This window comes from Otolemur garnettii, unplaced genomic scaffold, assembly GCF_000181295.1.
Source record: "Otolemur garnettii isolate 467f Iridium unplaced genomic scaffold, OtoGar3 scaffold00208, whole genome shotgun sequence".
NCBI lineage: Eukaryota > Metazoa > Chordata > Mammalia > Primates > Galagidae > Otolemur > Otolemur garnettii.
In genome coordinates this window covers 191864-210914 of record NW_003852603.1, presented here as the reverse complement: position 1 = coordinate 210914, position 19051 = coordinate 191864, and the positions used below count along the sequence as shown (strand labels likewise).

Genomic DNA, 19051 nt, shown 5'->3' with positions numbered 1-19051 from the left:
TCACCAACAAGCAAAGCTGAAAATAACCGAATGATTCTAAAAATGCTTGGGAGTCATATCAGAAAGAGAAAAAATGACCAGTCTGTAATATCAGTGATTCCAAAGCCCAAGAAGATGCTTGCTCAGGATCAAAGACTGAAAACAAACTCAAGACAGCAAGGGCTCTTTCAGAACATTTTGATCAGCAAAAATATTCTGCCACTCAAACTGGAGAGTGTAATAAGCATTTCTATAAGCGATCTTATAACTGCAGAGCTCTAAAATAGCCCAGATGTCACTGCAGAGAGATATTTCTGCATGAAAGCTAATAATGGAGAGAGTTTGAAATGAATCTTCAACACATATGACTGCCTTTTAACCTCATCTTGACCTCAATCTTGGAGGATTTCTGTGGAAATATTCTTTCTTTCTATTTTTTTTTTTCATTTTAAGCTATGTATCTGTCAGTCAAAATGACAGTTCCATAAGTGCTGGACATTTGGTCTAAGCTTTGAACTGATAATCAATTAACAGTGGTCTTCCGTACATGGTATTTCGGAGAAAAAAAGCAAAAATTGTATCTTGTATGTTCTATTTTAAATTGAAACTAGATTACATATTAAAGCAGATTTTCAAACATTTTTATTATCCCTAAATAAATAGGTTAATGAATATCAATGACTTATGTAAGTAATACCTATGAAATTTCACATTTAGTCTTTTCTTACTTCAATAGATTTAGGGGATAGAAGTGTTTTTGTTATGTGGATGAACTGTAAAGATGAAGTCAGGACCCTCGATGTACCCATCACCAAAATAGTGTTCTTTGTATCCAGTAGATAATTTTTGATCTCTCAATCCCTCCTCTTTTCTCTGCTTCCTACTTTCCAGTGTCCATCATACCACTTTATGACCTGTTATACCCATCATTTAGCTCTCATGTGTGCCTGAGAAAATGTAGTATTTGGTTTTCTATTCCCAAGATACTTAAGACAATGATCTATAGTTCCATTCAAATTGATTTTTATACATATGTATCAGTTTACAGGCGCTTAGGTTGAGTCCATGTCTTCCCTAATATGAGTTGGGCTACAATGAACATTCAGGTACAGGCGTCTTTTTGTAAAATGACTTCTTTTCCTTTGGGGAAGTACCCAGCAGTGAGATTGCTTGATTGAACGGTAGGTCTACTTTTAGTCCAGTGAGGAATCTTCATATTGTTTCCTAGAGGCTGCACTAACTTACATTACCACCAACATGGATAAGCATTCCTTTTTCACTGCATCTGCACAAACCTCTACTGTTTTCTGACTTTTTAATGATGTCTTTCTGACAGGAGTAAGGTGACATTTTATTGTGATTTTTAAGTTGCATTTCCCAGATGATTAGTAATATTGAAAATTTTGTCAGATATTTCCCGGCCATTTGTATCTTCTCTTTTGAAAAAAGAAAAAAAAAAACTGTATATTTTTTCCCACTTTTTTACTGGGGTTTTTTGTTGTTGCTGATTTGAATTCTTTATAGAGTCTGGATAATAGTCCTTTGTCACATGTATGGTTGTGAATACTTTCTCCCATTCCGTGGGTTTTCAGGCTACTCTGTTCATTTATTACCTTTGCTGTGCAAAAACCTTTTAGTTTAATTAAGTCCCATTTATTTATTTTTGTTGTTTCCATGTTTGCACTGGGGTCTAAGTCATAAATTTTTATCTAGGCCAATACCCAGAAAAGTTCTTACATTTTCTTCCAGAATTTTTATGGCTTCAGGTCTTACATTTAAATCTTTAGTCCATCTTGAGTTAATTTTTGTATATGGTGAGAAATAGAGATCCCATTTCATTCTTCTGTGTGTGGATATCCAAATTTCCCGGCACCATTCATCGAATAGGACACCTGTTTCCCAGTGTGTGTTTTTGTCGGCTTTGTCAAAAATCATTTAGTTATAGCCACATGGTTTTATTTCGGGGTTCTTGACTCTGTTCCATATATCTGTGTGTCTGCTTTTATACAAGCATCGTATTTCTTTGGTTACTATGGCTTTGTGGTATAACTCGAAGTCAGGGAATGTGATGTTTCCAGATTTGTTCTTTTGACTTAGGATTGCTTTGGCTACTTAGGCTCTTTTTTGTTTCCATATGAGATTTAGGAATTTTTTTAAGATCTATGAAAAATGACATTGGTATTTTGATGGGAATTACAGTGAATCTATAAATCACTTTGAGAATTATAAACATTTTAGCAATATTGTTTCTTCCAATCTGTGATCATGGGATGTTTTTTCATTTGTTTGTGTCATCAGTGATTTCTTTCATCAGGGTTTTATAGTTCTTCGCGTAGTGATCTTTCCTGGTTAAGTATATTCCTGGCATTTTCTTTTCTTTGCAGCTATTGTAAGTGGTATTAAGTCCTTGATTTGACCCTGAGTTTGACTGTTATTAATATATTGAAATGGTACTCATTTATGCACATTAATTTTGTAATCTGAGACTATAATAAATTTATGTATCAACTCTGGCAGTGTTTTGAAGGAGTATTTAAGATTTTCCAGATAGCAGATCATATCATGAGCAAATGGGTAGGTCGACCTCCTCTCTTCTGATTTGGCTGTTCTTTCTTCCTGTTGCCTGACTACTCTGCTAAGACTTCTATTACTGTGTTTTCTCCCTAGCGGTGGGCATCCTTGTCTTGTTCCAATTCTTAGAAGGAATGCTTTCAACTTTTCCTCATTCACTATGAGGTTGCCTATGAGTTTGTCATATATGGCCTCTATTATTTTGAGGTATGTTCCTTCTATGTGTAGCTTGTTGAGGGTTTTTACCATACTGGGATTCTATATTTTTCTAAGTCCATTGGGATGATCATATGGTTTTTGTTTTTAATTCTGTTTATGTGATGAAGTGCATTTAATTTACATATGTTGAACCATCCTTGCATCATAGGATAAACCCTATTGATCATGATAAATTCTTTTCGATGTGTTCAGATGTGGTTTGTGAGTATTTTGTTGAGGATTGTTGCATCTATGTTCATGGGGGATATTGGTCTGTAGTTTTCTCTTTGTGTTGTGTCTTTTCCTGGCTTTGGAATCGAGATGATAACTGGTTTTGTAGAATAAACTAGGAAGGATTCCCTTCCTTGCAATGTTATGGAACCGTTTAAGTAGGATAGAAGGCAGTTCATCTTTATAGGTCTGGTAGCATTTGGCTGTGGATCTGTCTGATCCAGCCGGATTCTCTCTGTTGGGAGATTTTTTATTACTGTTTCAATCTCACAACTCATTATAGGTCTCTTCAGCATTTCTGTTTCTTCCTGATTCAAGCTTGGGAGGTTGTGCATTTTATTCATTTCCTCCAGATTTGTTAGTTTGTGGGTGTACAGGTTGTCACAATAGTGACAGTTTGTATTTCTGTGATATCTGTCATAATGTCTCCTTTTCATTTCTGATTTGGCTTACTTAAATTCTTTTTCCCCTATTCATGTTTAATCTACCTAGCAGTCTATAAGTTTTGTTTATTTTTTCAAAGAACCAACTTTTTGTTTCATTGATCCTTAGTATTTTTTTGTTTTTTTGGTGTTCATTTCATTTAGTTCTACTCTGATATTTGTTATTCTTTTCTTCTGTTACCTTTGCAGTTTTTTTGTTTTTCCCCTCCCAGTTCCATGAGGTGTAACATTAAAATGGCCATTGTTAACTTTCTGTCTTTTGATGCAGGCATTTAGTACTGAACATCCCCTCTCACCACTGCTTTTTCCATTTCCCAGAGATTTCCGTAGTTTGTGTTGCCTTTGTTGTTTAATTCCAAAAATTTTTGATTGCAGTCTTGATTTCATTATGGATCCAAAGGTTGTTTCATTATCTATTTGTATGGTTTCCACATATTTGTATAGTTTAGAGAGTTCCTCTTGGAATTATTTCTAGTTTTGTTCTACTGTGGTCTGAGAAGACATACTCTATCTATCTTGAAAAACGTTCCATGTGCTTATAAGAAGAATTTATATTCTGCAGTTTGGGGGCAGAATGTGCTATAAATTTCTATTAGGTCCATTTATTCTAGAGTCCTGACTAAGTCCAGTGCTTCTTTGTTGGTTTTCTACCTTGATGATTTGTCTGATTCTGTCAGTGGTGTGTTGAAGTGTCTGGTAGTATGATGTTGCTATTTATCTCTTTCCTTAGGTCTAGTAGTTTTGTTTTATGAATCTAAGAGCTTCTGTGATGGGTGTATATGAGGTCTGACAATTAAGTTCGTGAACTTGCCACCATGCACTTACATTGGTTGGCAGTACTGTAAAAACAACTCAGTACGTTTTCATCACCGAGGTATGTCAGTGTCTCACCGCTAAGTTCACATCAACATGTGTTGGTGTCTTACTAAGTGCTGTTCATTATTGTTGTGTGTTTTTATGTGCTGTTGCAAGAATGTCAAAGCCTGAATTGGAGCAATAAATAAACATAACATTTCTTGTTAAACTTGGCAAGAGTAGACGTAAAATCAGAGACATGTTAGTCCAAGTTCATGGGGATAATGTTGTGAAGAAAATAGCAACGTACAAATGGATTAAACATTTTTTGAGAGGAGAGAAAGCATAATTGATAAAGTGATGTCAGGGTGGCCAGTAATGAACAAAACTGACAAAACACTGCAAAAATTTTTCAAATTGTGCATCAAAATCCTTGGCTGACTGTGAAGCATAGCAGACCAAGTAAACATTGATAGAGAAACAATCAGGAAAATCTTAACTGAAAATCTTGGCATAATAAAGTTGTTTGTATAAATGGTCTCTAAGGCGCTCACTCATGAATAAAAGCAAAAAAGAGTTTAAATTTGCCAAGACATACTGGAGAAGCAAAATGATGTTTGGGGTGGTGTCATCACTGGTGATGAAACATGGGTATACTAGTAGGACCTGAAACAAACTATCAGGGTGCATAATGGGTGTCAGCCAATTCTCTATGACCAAAAAAGTTAAAAAAGTTCCATCAGTCCAAATCTAGAGTCAAAACAGTGTTGCTACCCTTTTTTTGATATCATAGAGATTATTCATTATAAATTCATAGCAATTGGACAAATGGTTGATTCAACTGGCTGAAGTGCCCAGTATAATGATGTTGCTGTTTATCTCTTTCCTTAAGTCTAGTAGTTTTTGTGTTATGAATCTAGGAGCTTCTGTGACGGGTGCATATGAGGTCTGACAATTAAGTTTGTAAACTTGCCACAAATTCTCCATGGCCAAAAAGCATTCCATCAGTCCAAATCAAGAGTCAAAACAATGTTGCTAAACTTTTTTGATATCATAGGGATTGTTCATTATGAATTCATAGCAATTGGACAAACAATTAACCAAGTTCACTATTTGGAAGTGATGAAAAGGCTGCCTAAAAAAATTAGATGAAAATGACCATAATGCACCAGTGCACACGACACTGTCTGTGAGGGAGTTTTTAGTCAGTAAACAAATAACTGTATTGTTACATCCTCCCTACTCACCTGATCTGGCCTCCAATGCCTTTTTTCTTTACCCAAAGCTAAAGGAAATATCGAAAGAAAGACATTTTGATAAAATCCAGGACATCAAGGATGATACAACAACAGCTTTGATGGCCATGACAGAAAAAGAGTTACAAAATTGCTTTGAAGGGAGGACTCGACCCTGGCATCAGTGCATAGCTTCCCAAGGGGAGTACTTTGATGGTGATTATAATGATATTCAGCAATGAGGTATGTGGTACTTTTTCTAGGATGAATTTGCAAACTTAATTGTCAGATCTTCAGAACTTTAAGGACACCCTGTATTTAGAATGTTAAATCTCTGTAGCAGACCATAATGCTTTAAGGAAAGGAGAAGCGAGAGCTAAGCTTGGAAACACTCAGTAATTATAAGAAACACAGGGAACATCTGGGTACCATAACACCTTGGTGATAAGGGCATGGGGAAGGGAGAGCTCGCAAGATGAGAACAGCAGTGACTGGCAGTCCCTACACCTGTGGGATGTGGCAGTCTCTGCGCCATGGGATCACATGTATAAAAAGCTGCAGGAGAAGGCAGTCAGGGAGCGTGCATTCTTTCACGGACTTGCTTACTCTGACTCTTTCCTTTTTCCTGCCTGCAGAAGGCCTGCACCGCATCTAACAAGACTGCTAAGATTCACTCTCTTACTAATACTGTTTCTCTCCCTCAAATAACGTCTCCCTCTCTCTCTTCCTTCTGCTAAGGTGAGTAGCCCTCAGGCACCTAAGAGTAATTGTTCCAGAGTAAGATAGCACAGCAGTCAGCATCCAGACAATGGATAAGCTGGGGCCAGAGACCTGGTCAGTCTGGACCCGACAAGTGGTGACCCAGATGACACCTGAAGTATCTTGTAGAATTGATCCACTTGTCATTACATAATGACCATCTTTGCCTTTTTTATTGCTGTGGATTTAAAGTCTATTTTATATGATATAAGAATATGTACACTTGCCAGGTTTTGGTTTCCATGTGTGTGAAATATTTTTTACCTTAGAGTCTATGAGAATAGTTGGGAGTTGTGTGGTTTTCTTAGAGACCTCATACAAGTGTGCTGTATCTGAATTGTGCTGTTTATCCATTTTGCTGGGGAATGGATAGACAGGGAATTTAGATTGTTGAAACCCAGTTTTAACAATGATATGTGAGATACTGTTCTAGTCAGATTGGTCGTTACCTCATTTCTTCGTTTTCTCCCTGTGTTACTGTTCTGGAAGATCTGCAAGTTTTTTCCTTTGGGTGCTTTTACACCCGTGGTATCAACTGTTTCCTTCCATAATGGAGCACTGTTAAGCATTTCTTATAGGTAAGTCTAGTGGTGACAAATTCCCTCAGTGTTTACTTGTCTGGAAAAGACTTTATTTCTCCTTCATTTATGAAACTTAGTTTTGCAGGATGCACAAACCTTGGCGGGCAGTTACTCTGTTTAATACTGAAAGTGGGACTCCCAGTCCCTCTTCTGAGAAGTCCGCCATTTGTCTGATGGGTTAGCTTTTGTAAGTTACTTCATGCTTTAATCTTGCATCTGTAGGATTTTTTTCCCTCACTTTGCCTTTGGTCAAACTGATGACTATGTGCCTTGGTGATGTCCTATTTGCCATGAATCTTCCAGGTGCTCAATGACCTTCTTGTGTCTGGATGTCTAAATCTCAATTAATACCAACAAAGTTTTCCTCTATTTTACCCTCAAACAGGTTTTCCATGCTTTTTTGCTTTATTTTTTCTTGTCTCTCAGAGATATCTATAATTTTTATATTTGTGCTGCCTTCAGGTAGGAAGCCAGCAGCCTCAAGATCACATGTGGGCCACCAGATCCTCAAGTGTGTCCCCTTGACTGAATCTAAACATCCTAGAAAAAAATCTATTTATTAAAATGATCTGGTGTGTAAAATTTGGATTTAGTCAAAAGAGGATCCAGAAGACCACAGGTTCCCTATCCCCACATATCTTGAATCATTTTTCTTTCTTTTCTTTCTTTTTTTTTTTTTTTTGTTACTTTTTGTTGGTTTTCAACTGTCTTATCAATCTCATTGAGCTTATTTGCAGCCCAGAGTTTGATTCCATATTTACCATCTCACACATTTCCTTTTGTTTAGAGTCCATGGCTAGAGTGATAGTGTGATCTGTTTGAGTTGTCAAAACAACCTGTTTAATCATGTTGCCAGGGTTCTTATACCCGTTGCTTCTCATCTGGAACTTCTGTCAGCTGAAAACAGGTAGCTTTGTACTTCACTGTTCTCTTCTGCCAGGGCCTCTGCTGTTTAGTGTAGGAGGGAGCTTGGCTCACGTAGATAGGTTCTCACGGTGGCATTGCTGGTAATTTGAGTTGGTTGGACCTCATACCTCTGGGAGAGTGTTCAGGTGCCAGTGGTAGTGGACTAGGTTAGGTAATCCCCTGTTCCCAGGTCTCTGAATGGCCTATCTGAGTCCTGGAGGAACCAGACCAAGAGCTGGCAAACTTGCCCTGTCCTGGCAAACTTGCTCTGTCCCTGGGTTCAGGCACTGGCTATCATAGTGAGGGGTGGGGTGATGCCCTGCTCTGGAAGAATGTTCAGGTAGGAGAAGGGCAGGTGTACTATTGGTCTGGGAAAGGAGGGGCGGCCCTTCTTAAGATTAGCAGAGCTAGTCAAAATACAGAAAAAAGTATGGAACACTTCATGGATTTGCACGTCATCTTTGAGCAGGGGCCATGCTCATCTTCTCTGTATTGCTCCGATTTTAGTGTGTGTGCTGCCAAAGCCAGCATACAGTTAGTCTTACGCAGGAACTGCATTTGTGATACATGACAGACTCCTTGATGGCGTTATCACCATTAACAATTTTAAGTAAAAAAAATTCTAAAAGTATTCCAAAAAATAGATCCTGGCATGAGCAATTAATGGTGTGAGATCCTAAAAGCATCAAGAAATATCACTAACAGCATGTTTCTGTAAAAGGTGTGATATCTCCAAACTAAACAACTCAACAGGAAAATTCTCAGCCTGCAACATTCAAATTAGATTATCTCTCTTTTCTTATTTCTTAAACTCTGCCATTCAATTTCATGACACCTGAAAATTTATATCATAAACTGTTAGTAAATGATCCAAATGTTCAAAATGTTTGTTAAGATGAACCTCACATTCCGTCTTCTCACTCTGAGTGCATTACATTTATTTCTCAAAGATGGCCTAGGGTTTCTTATCAAAACCTACTTGGACATTTGACATTAGTTACATTTTTATACATACCAAATGGTTTTAAAACCAGGATGTCAGAACATATATCTGAGCAGTATAAAGGGAGATGACAAAGGATTCATTTTAAAATTGGCATTGAAAAGTGGCGATGGGCTCGGCGCCTATAGCTCAACCGGCTAATGCGCCAGCCACGTACACCTAAGGTGGCGGGTTCGAATCCCCAGCCCGGACCCGCCAAAACAACAATGACGGCTGCAACCAAAAAATAGCCGGGCGTTGTGGCGGGCGCCTGTAGTCCCAGCTACTTGTGAGGTGGAGGCAGGAGACTCGCTTGAGCCCAGGAGTTGGAGGTTGCTGTGAGCTGTAATGCCACGGCACTCTACCCAGGGGGACAGCTTGAGGCTCTGTCTCAAAAAAATGAAAAGTGGTGATGAACAAGAAAGGATCACCAAAAGTGGCCATCACCCAGATCCTCCGTTAGGAAGGAAGAATCTATTCTCCCAGGTATAGACAGACCTCATTCATCTCTGGCTTCCAGGATTACTTCAAAAGAAGAGAATTGTCACTCCCAAGGCCACACTTGCTTCCCAGGGAAGCAGGTGTCAAAAGACTTACCAGTGACTCTCACCACCACTGCAGACAGCCCGGGCAGCTGAGACCTCTGAGAACATGCTGCGGCTCAATACTCTCTCTGCCCAGTTCTGCTTTTTTCTTTTTCTATGACAGGTGTTGATCCCTTCTGCTTCCCCTGATAAACATCTAATTCCTAATCTCCATCTCAGTCCATCTCCTAGGACACCCAACCACACATGTACCAGGCAAGCAGTACAAGCAACTGACCTGTTTTATCTGTGAACTAGACATCACAGTATTGTCCCTGCTCTACAGAGGAGAAAACTGAACGACAAAAAGACTCATTACTTGTCTTTACTTGTTAATTCCTTGTATTGCTTGTCAAATGTCATCTAAATTGTGAGTAGCAGAGCCAGGCTTTGAGCTCTGGCCACCTGCCCCAGGGAGCACGAGCTCTGGGTTAGGCTTTGGCTTAAGGGAATGTTATGGCTGGCTTGATCTTCTATCTAGACCATTAATTTTCTCTATATCAGCGAAAATTCTTATGTTTCGCTCTCTTGTCATTCATATGTTCACTGAAGTAGCACCTTTAATTTTATCCAAGGATTCTTGCTTTGCCTTCACAACTCGGCCAGCTATTCAGTGAGGTCAGGAGGCCTTGCTTTCAGCCTATCACAGTCTCCTTCACTAAGCTTAATCATTTCTAGCTTTTGACTGAAAGTGAGAGATGTGCAACTCTTCATTTTATGTGGATACCTAGAGACCATTGCAGGGCTACTAACTGACCTCATTTAAATACTGTTGTGTTTTAGGGAATAGAGGCCCCCCAAAGAGAGGGAAAGAAAGAGATGAGAGAGTGGCCTGTTGGTGGAGCAGTCAGAACACACACAACATTTATCAGTTAAGCTCACCACATCATATGGGCACAGTTGTGGTGCCCACAAACAATTACGACAGTGACATCAGAGATCACTGATTGCAGATCACCATAACAATTATAATGATAAGGTAATTGAAATACCTTGTCATTATACAAGGTATTTGAAATTACCTTTCAATACAAGGTAATTGAAATATCTCTGAAATACCACAAGAGATACCAAAATATGACACAGAGATGTGAGATAAGTGCTCGCTTTCAGGAAAATCGGGCCAGTAGACTAGCTCCACACAGGGTTGCTACAAACATTCAACTTGTAAAAATGCAGTATCTTTGGAGCATGGTAAAGTGAGTGTGATAACACGAGCTATGCCTGTGTGCCCCTTTGTTTGGGGACTTGACAATCAATCAGGAGAGAGAGAAAAGAAAGTTCTATTTTATTTTCCCTTAGATAATTGTTTTATGTTGTAGAATCCCCACATCAATGTCTCCCCTACTTCTCCCCAAAATTATCTCCTAGGAAAGTAAAATTTTATTTGAAATTTTCTTCTGTGGATACTTGGTCAGCGACATTTTCTCATAGTAACTGCCCACAGAATGGAGAATAATGCTCTTGCCCAAGATTCATTTCTAAGGATGCCTTTCAAGTATGTCCTCCTTGGACAAGGGTGCCGTGTAGGTGGTCTTCAGATGCTACTCTCTCCAACGTTTTCCCAAGGAGTTCTGCAAATAGCAGAACCAATGAATTCTAGTGTTTGAAATAATCTTCTCTAAACTTAATTTCTCTGACCATTCTCTCATTTCCTAAATAGTTATTTTTCAGAAAAAAATGTAAAAATATGTATGCACATCTATAATCTGAAAAGGCCAGATATGGAATAAAAGAGAGTGGGTAGGATATTTGACTGTGTTGGAAATAGAGATGCTTAGAAAGAATTAGAATTGCTTGCTGCCTCGGTTTTCCATGTAAAGGCCCCAGTCGATGCCTTTTAAGAGTTTGCAGTAATGTAGCCTCGTACCTTCATCTTTACAGGCTTCCACTGCCTCTTCTGAAGCGGGGCTGGGCACGGTGGCAGTGTTGGCTCCATCTATAGGGCAGAAACAGACACACTGACTCAGACTTCATCCTGTCAAGCTGTGGCTTCCTGCCCTGCCCCTCTCTCCCTGCTCCACCAAAGAAAACGTGAGCTCACTGCATGTTGTAACACACCGAATGTTCTGTGAAGGGGCTAGTGCTCTGGGACTCTCTTTATAATTAGCCCAATAGAAAGCTTCAGTCAAGGCAGAAAAACCAATGTAGTACAAACTGTTTTGTGTGTGTAGGTGTGTGAAAAATACTATTTGTTGGTAATAATACACTTTGGCATTTTGCTTTGTCGTCACCATTTAAAGATGATGTATTATTTTTCTTAGGAGTAGATTGTGAAAGAAAGTATATACTTGCAAGTTTCTACAGAGAGATTTTGTGTGTGTGTGTTTAAAACTTTGGTTTTTCTTAGCACAGCACTTCTGCTCTACCAAGCCAGGCTGTCAAGCTGCAGAGAGCAGTTCTGATGGCTGTCAGTGTAGAGGCCCGGGAGAGGGGGATCATTTGGCAGAAGGCACCGGAAGCCATTTGGAGATTTCATGTCACCCAAGAACAAAATGGAGAGTAAGGACTTGGAGGTCTCTGTCCCCCTCCCAGCACCAATTAACCTCATCAGAGTCACTCTCTGTTCTCAGTGTCAGTAGCACCACTGTCACTACTCATCTTTGGCCTCCAGGATAACAGATAATTAGCTTGCTGAGATTAAAACAGTAATCACAGGGTGGACATAAAGTTTGTGTGCAATTTAAATATAAATTTAATTCATGAAATATAATTATAGTGAACTTTATGTCCATCCTGTATAAGACATGAAATTATCAAAATCATTTGTAAAGGTTAATATCTCATAATTCAAAAAGGAATCCGTTACAGGGTCATGGAACTAGAGGTAACTCGCATATACACGGTAACTGACACACATTTAGAGCCGATGCACATGTTTTCTAGCTTATCTTTTGTCCACAGAATGTATAGTGTTACTTTAAGGTCAGGTTTCCATTGGAATGGAGAGTACAAATTTTAGTAGGGGATAACTGGAGATGATGAGTCACTTTCTTTTCTTAGATGACAATATCCTATTTAAAACAAACAAACAAACAGAAACTATTAACCTTCCCTGATGTCACACAACTCCCTGTTTTTCTGCTTCCTGTCCCAGCTAAGCTCCCTGGAAGCAGCTATTGCTGCTCATCTCACTTCTCACTCCGTAACCCACGCAAAGTGGCTTTTCCTCCAAAGTTCCTCTGGGGATTGTCTTATCAGAGGTGCTGAGCTTCCTGTGCAAATCCAATGGTCATTTCTCTTTTCGTATCTTGCTTGACTTCTCAGTGGCATTTCGCAGTCCTTCCTCCGACCTTCTTCAAGCACTTTCTTACTGTGGCTGCTCCATCTTCACTGGCCACGTGTCTAGCTGTCATCTTGTTCCAGGTCCATCGCCTTCATTATGATGTGTTCTCCCAGGAGAATCTCATCTAGTCGCATGGTTTTAAATGTCATCCTTAGGTTGGGGACTTTCAAATCTGTGTCTGTACTCCACACCTCTCGCTGGGAATCTGGAGACATATCTAACTGGCTCTCGTGTGGCTAAGAGTCCTTGCAAATTTGCTGTGGCCAAAACTGATCTGTTAGGTTTCTCAACAAGAACCATGTGTCCTGTGGCCAGTTTTTCCTATGTCGTCCACATAGTTACTGAAGCTAGAACCCTTACCCCAGGGCCCTCTTTCCCTCAGCCCTGTCATCTACCCCATCAGCATGTCCTATCGTCTTTCCTTCCAGAACGTGACGCCTCTCAGTCCATTCATCACCATTTCCAGCCACCACCATCACCGCTTCTCTGCAGTAGCCTGCTTAGCGTCTAGCTCTTCTCTTTTGACCTATTTTCATTCACAGGCAAAATCAGCTTTTTAAAACATAGATCATGCCTGGGTGATACTTACAATCTCCCATTAACTTCCTTTGTAGTTCTTATGAAATCAAATCATATACAGTCAGACGTGACCTGTCATTTGCATGATCTGTTCACTCCATCTAGAAGACTCTGCCACCATATCGTTATCCATCTCTCATTTTAATGATCATGTCCTCAAAGCGTCCTCCTAAATCCAGCTAATGGAAGTTGCCATCTGTGTCCTTCTCTGTTGTCTCATTTCTCTGAAAGACACTTATTGCTATTGATATTTTAATCCTCTTTTATTTGTTTATTGTTTGGATGCCTTTACCAAAATGTAAGCTTCAAGGAGGCAAGAATATTGTCCTTATTGATGTTGCCATATTCTTAGTGCTTGTAGCATGCCTGGGACACAGTAAATTTTTCATTTGTATTTGTAATGTGACTTTTTAAAGGACTATTACCCTACAACTTCTATTTAATTTGATCAAGACAATGGTCAAAATTGCTAGATTATGCTGTTTGGAGATTATGGGGTTTTCTTTTTGTTTGTTTGTTTTTTTATGATGTGGAAGAGGCCTGCAAGATTGTATAATGAAAATTGAAGTTGGAAATTATATTGAATGAAAAGAAGATATTTTCATTTTGGGAAAATAATAGCAAGTCAAAAGGGCTTTTATAACCAGAAACACATTTTCAATTTCTCTGCACTCTGATTAGGGAAGCAATGAAATAGCAGAATGAACATAAAATTGTACATGGACACCAGCCAGGGTCATAGACGGATCCTGTCAATGGACTCTGTTCCAGCAGGTGGCTTGCTGGAGGACAGAGATGCCACTCAGGGATGCGTTACAGCTCTCTAGTGAGAGGTGCTGCTCTGTGGGGATGACACCATCAGATTCAAGGGGTGGAGAAAAGGGTGGACATTCTAACCATCTTTGCTCATAGGCAAGGTCATTTCAAATTTAGGAATGAACTACCTGTTTTTAATTGATTAAGGGAAAAGGATGAATAAATAAAACAGGCAAATCTGTATGCATATGTGTGCACAAGCGAGTGTGCATGTGTATGTCTGTGCACAGGGCTTGGGGAAAATCTATGTGGATAAAGGTAGTTTGGGACACAGCCACGAGTGAATAAAACCTGAGAAACCTCAACAGTCAGAGAATGGCCTTAGCTGTCAGCAGTTACTTGACTAATACTTGTCAGCCCCAAACAGTAAAAACAGTGACAGCTTTCCACATGAGACTCATCTGCTATGGAGCATGATGATGAGTGGGTTGGGGGTGAGGGAGGTTTGGGTAACAACAGTTTGCTGTACCTGAAATTCATTTCATTGCCAAGAACACTTTGCAGGAAAGGGAGCCAGCCAACCAGTCACAGGTGCACAAGGTCCTGTGGCCTCACCTCAGTGCTTGCTCTGATTGGCCTTCTTTAGTTCCATCTCTAGGTTAATAATAAAAGCTGCTAGTTCCCTACAAAAGCTCCAAGGTTAATGTATGAAATTTTCAGTGAAAAACTTATCACGCTACCTGTTTTAGTTCCAAGAGTTCAGCACATGGCCTAGGACACACCTGGTACACATCAGACAGAGCCCAACTATTCCAAAAATGCCCCTCCATAGGGCTCACTGTAACCTAGAGAATGACTTGGAACCTAAAGGGAAGGAGGATTTTTATTTTGGTGGTAATGTGATAACTGCACGTTATGTCTATCATTCTTTTTAACGAGAGTGTGGCTGAGTACAAAGATGAGTAGAAAGAGATAGTAAATCAAAGGTGAGCCTAATTCCTTTTGAGCCTTGAGTCCTGCTTTATTAAAAAATGTTCAATTTATAATCTACAATGTAGCATCTGTAAGCATTAGGTTGTCCTTTAGTGAACAGGGGTGATGCTGGGGAGGCATTGGACCTCACTTAGAACTCTGTGTGTGTGGGTGTGGGGCAGGGGGGTTCAGGCTACATGACACCATATCCCACAGTAGCAGAGAAGTGCCTGGAAGTATATGGCCCTTCAAACTTGAATGAAAATCAGTAAAGAACACTCTCGCTCAATGTGCAGGGAAAGCCTCTTCTTGGTTTCCTTCAAACTATTTTTATTCTATTTTCCCCTTCAAACTACATCTGCTAATTTTGGCCTGACTTAAGTCAGCCAAGCTGTGCCTGGGCATGTCTCACCTCCTCCCCAACCCTCCTAGAATATTACCAAGCAAACTGTTATTACAGGGACAAAAGATGGAATTAGTGAATGAGACTTGAGGATGTACCACCCTGATGGGAAGCACTGTCAACTCACAGTTAACAGTGTTGGTGGCTTCCTAAGGGAGACCCGAATGAACATGGGGGTTAATCCAGTGAAAGGTATAAGATTTTTCAGACAATAGCATTGAGTAAAGTCATTGTTCACCTCTGTGGATGAGGCCTAGGAGACTCCTCAAAAGGAATCTGAGCCCACCTGCTTCTTGGCTCTGCCCTTCCATTTCTTCTGCACTTTGCTTTTCCTCTGGGCCCGTCTCATCTTTCAAGACAACCATGGAGGGAAAAAACAAAATGCATCAAGTTAATTTATGAATTATCTCTTTATGGTAATATGCAGCACTGAAATTAATTGTAACCAATGTAGCATGATTCCCTATAAAGCAAAGCAGAGCAATGAATCAAAGGCGTGAAACAGAAAGATTACCTGCATAAACAGGTGCATTCATATCATCCCTTCTCACATGATTTGCCAGATGAAATGTTGAACTACAGTGAACAAAATTCACTCAGCAGTCCTGGTAACATCTCTCCTAGCTCACCATTTCCCAAAATGCAATAAAGATTTCAATTCTAGTCGGCTTTTCTGCCTTGTTTTAAGTAACATGTGCTATATAAGAAAACTTGGCTGATTAAGTTTCTATACCCTTTATTTTTCCATTCAATATATGTTGCAAAAAAAGTCTATTTCACTTAACTTTCACCTGACAGTCTAAAATACCTATGCTACAAAATATTTTGTCTTGAACAGATCATGCTGGTTTAAGTTTATTCCATAGTATATAACTGTGTGAAAAATAAATAACTGGACAGGTACAATGGAGGCTATTGTAGCAACTATTTAAAAACATTTTCTATTTTTAAATTTTATTTTTTAATAAAATTTCAGATTAATATGGGGACACACAATTAGGTTACATAGTTTGCATCTGTAAAGTCTGAGTTGTAGTTGTTTCCTTCACTTGGGAAGTGTGCCATAAAAACACTTTCCCTGTGGGTGGGAAGTTGCCATAAAAATATCTTATTTTGTCTTAAAATGTGTACCATATCTGTGGATTTCTGTTTAGAAGGAAAGAAACTTTCAAAGGTAAGTAAAAGCATGATCTAATAATTCATTGCTAGAAGAGTCTCCAAATTAATTTCTGTTTGAAAAATAAATAAAAAGATACATTTATCTAAGAGAATAGGAACAAAATATAAAATGTGTAGTTAAGTACAAAAACCAGAGAAGCAGAATTTACCAGGCTTAATTAATGTGACTTAAAGATGGCTGCGAATGCTTTGTATCTCAAGAAGTAGAATCTGTCTCCCTTCTCTTTGAATCCTGACCAGTTCTGTAATTTGTATAGAACAATGCAATGTGGTAGAGGTGATTTTCTGTGGCTTCCAACCTGTCCCTAAAGGACTGGCAGCTTCTGCTTTCTGCCTCTGGGAAGCCAGGTGCCGAACTGTAATGTAGCTGAAGCTAGCCTACCACGTGGAGAAAGACACATGGAAAGTGAGAAGAGCTGCGTGGGGGAGCTCTGAGGCATCAGACATGTAAGTGCGTCCTTCTGGAACCTTCCAACCCAGCCAAGCTGAATGCAACTGAATGGTGACCTCAGCCAATGCCACAAGTGGAAGAATCATCTGGCTGAGCCCTCACCCATAAGCAGACCAAACGACTTAGCTTTGTCTTGCTCGAGAGCTTTGATGAATTATTTCCTAATACTGCCAGTTGTTAATCCAGAGGAAAGAGGATGGGGTCACCTCCCCAGAGGAGGCCTGTGCTACTAGAGCTGAAAGAAGAACCTCAGAAAAGAGGAAATGTATCACCTAGCAGCTCTGAAAAATAAGTGATGGAAGAAAGTTTCAAACAGGGAAACATTTGGATTTGACCTAAATGAAAGAAAAGTTTATAACAGAATGTTAACAAAAGGGGAAAAAAAAAAACAAGGAAAAAAAGAGAGACTCTGACATTGGTGAAGGGTGCAGTCAATAGGTCTGTAACACGGACAGAATCCTCACTGCTTGCTCATCACTGGGCCGTCTGTCACAGGGGCTTCTAACATAAGAACCTGGGCCAGCTCTAGATGCAATCAGATCCAGGTTCTAAGAGGCATACTTACAAGTACCATGCAATTAGCTGGCTTTTTCTCTACTCTGATTCTTCATAAAGGTAATGATGTTGGCCTTTGCTCTAAGGAGGAAATAGTCATTTCTACTGTTCTTGCTCTCTTATCAAGGTCAAGTTGATTCAGCCGCACATGCAAAAAACTTAGCTAATATCTGTCCCCTTCCTCCCACCAAATGGACTCAGAGTCAAGTAGGAGCAACCTGCCAGCTTTTCTTTCTTCCTTCCTCAACAGACAGACCTTGTAACACATTTTTTCACAATAGGCCTGAAGTCTGCAGGTAACAGGTTGCCTTAAAAACTAGTCTGGTTACCAGCTCTCCTACAGAGTGGGAATAAAGAGCTTTTTTCGGAAGAGTAGAACAGTAAGAAGAGAAGGAGAAACAGCAACTAAATCACAGGAATGTGAGGAATTGGTCCAGCAGTTATAAATGCATAAAAAGGAATTCAAGCTCAGACCCCCAAATCTAGCTTTCTAATGGTATTGTAACAACCAGTCTAGCAGTTTACCTAAGATGCTGCTCTGGGCTTTTACCCATACCCTGGGTTTTGACCCTTAGGGAGCCAACGTGCTCCCTAACACAGACCTCTGAGTGGCATGCTTCTGTTTTCTGCTTGGAGTCTCTGCTGCACAGTTTTCTATTTGCAGTATTTCTGCCCTTTGAGAACCAAACTTAAGAAACATTTGGCATGTTTATCGCCGAGTAAATGCCTTCTAGAAGAATGCTGGTTTTGGCATTTGAGTAACATGCCCTCAGACAAAATGGTTCAAGTATATTGCTTTCATCGATTTCCAGAACAGTATAGCCTCAAATCCAGCAGGGGGAGCCAATGTAGAAGTCTTGTTTTCCACGCCCAGCATATGCATTTTGGGGCAGTTAGATTAGCATTCATTTCACTTTCTTTTAGAAGGACATTTTGGCTGGCTTATGACTCCCCATCCATTTTAAATACTTCAAATGGGTGAGTTCTTAGTGAAACAGTGTGTGTCCACTGGTAGGGGAAAAAAGCCACATTACAAAGTGACTGATAAGGATTTGATAAGGGCAAGCTTTCCTATTATCAGCCCTGCCTGTCTAGCTATCATCACAGGACATACATAAACAATAAAAAGTTAAGTAGAGTGGGGCATGTAAAGGTGTGGTTTTTAGAAAGGGATTTTAAAAGCTTTACTATAAATGTGAAGCAATATAGGGAAATGCCAGGCTATTTTGTTAGCTCAAAAGATGTCACACAGAAGCTACATTTTCATAGTTAATATACCTTTGAAATCACATATTAACTTCAGATAATAAATTTCCACAGAGTCCATGATGAGTGTGCTGAAAAGCAGAGTAACCTTGAGGATTTCACTGGTTGTATCTTTCTCACTTTTCAGTATCAGTTCTCTTCTCTTCCCTCTTCTTTAAGCCCATATTTATTAAGCATGTAGCGTCTGCAAGAATATTTCAGAAATTTTATAGAAATAAAATGAGACTCCTAATGCAAAATGAATTCACGTAAGTGAAAGGAAGACTCCACTGGCTGGACTGTGATAAGAATGCAATCCATATTTAACTCTGCATGGGAGAGTTTTACAAGGGCAAAATCG

At 39.5% G+C, this 19051-nt stretch overlaps 1 protein-coding gene and 1 non-coding gene across 2 annotated transcripts in view; both read right to left on the bottom strand.

The window, feature by feature from the left end:
• Nucleotides 1-19051, bottom strand: part of LOC100943722 (O-acetyl-ADP-ribose deacetylase MACROD2-like) — a 183554-nt gene that overhangs the window by 97285 nt on the left and 67218 nt on the right. Inside the window, exons 3-4 of the mRNA XM_012812408.1 lie at nt 15547-15609; nt 11135-11203 (exon numbers count right to left, since the gene is read on the bottom strand). Of these exons, the coding sequence (XP_012667862.1) occupies nt 11135-11203; nt 15547-15609 (132 nt within the window). The remainder of the gene's footprint in view (nt 1-11134; nt 11204-15546; nt 15610-19051) is intronic.
• On the bottom strand, nt 8123-8229 carry LOC111721985. The gene has a single exon (XR_002770959.1). It is a non-coding gene; the product is annotated as a U6 spliceosomal RNA (small nuclear RNA).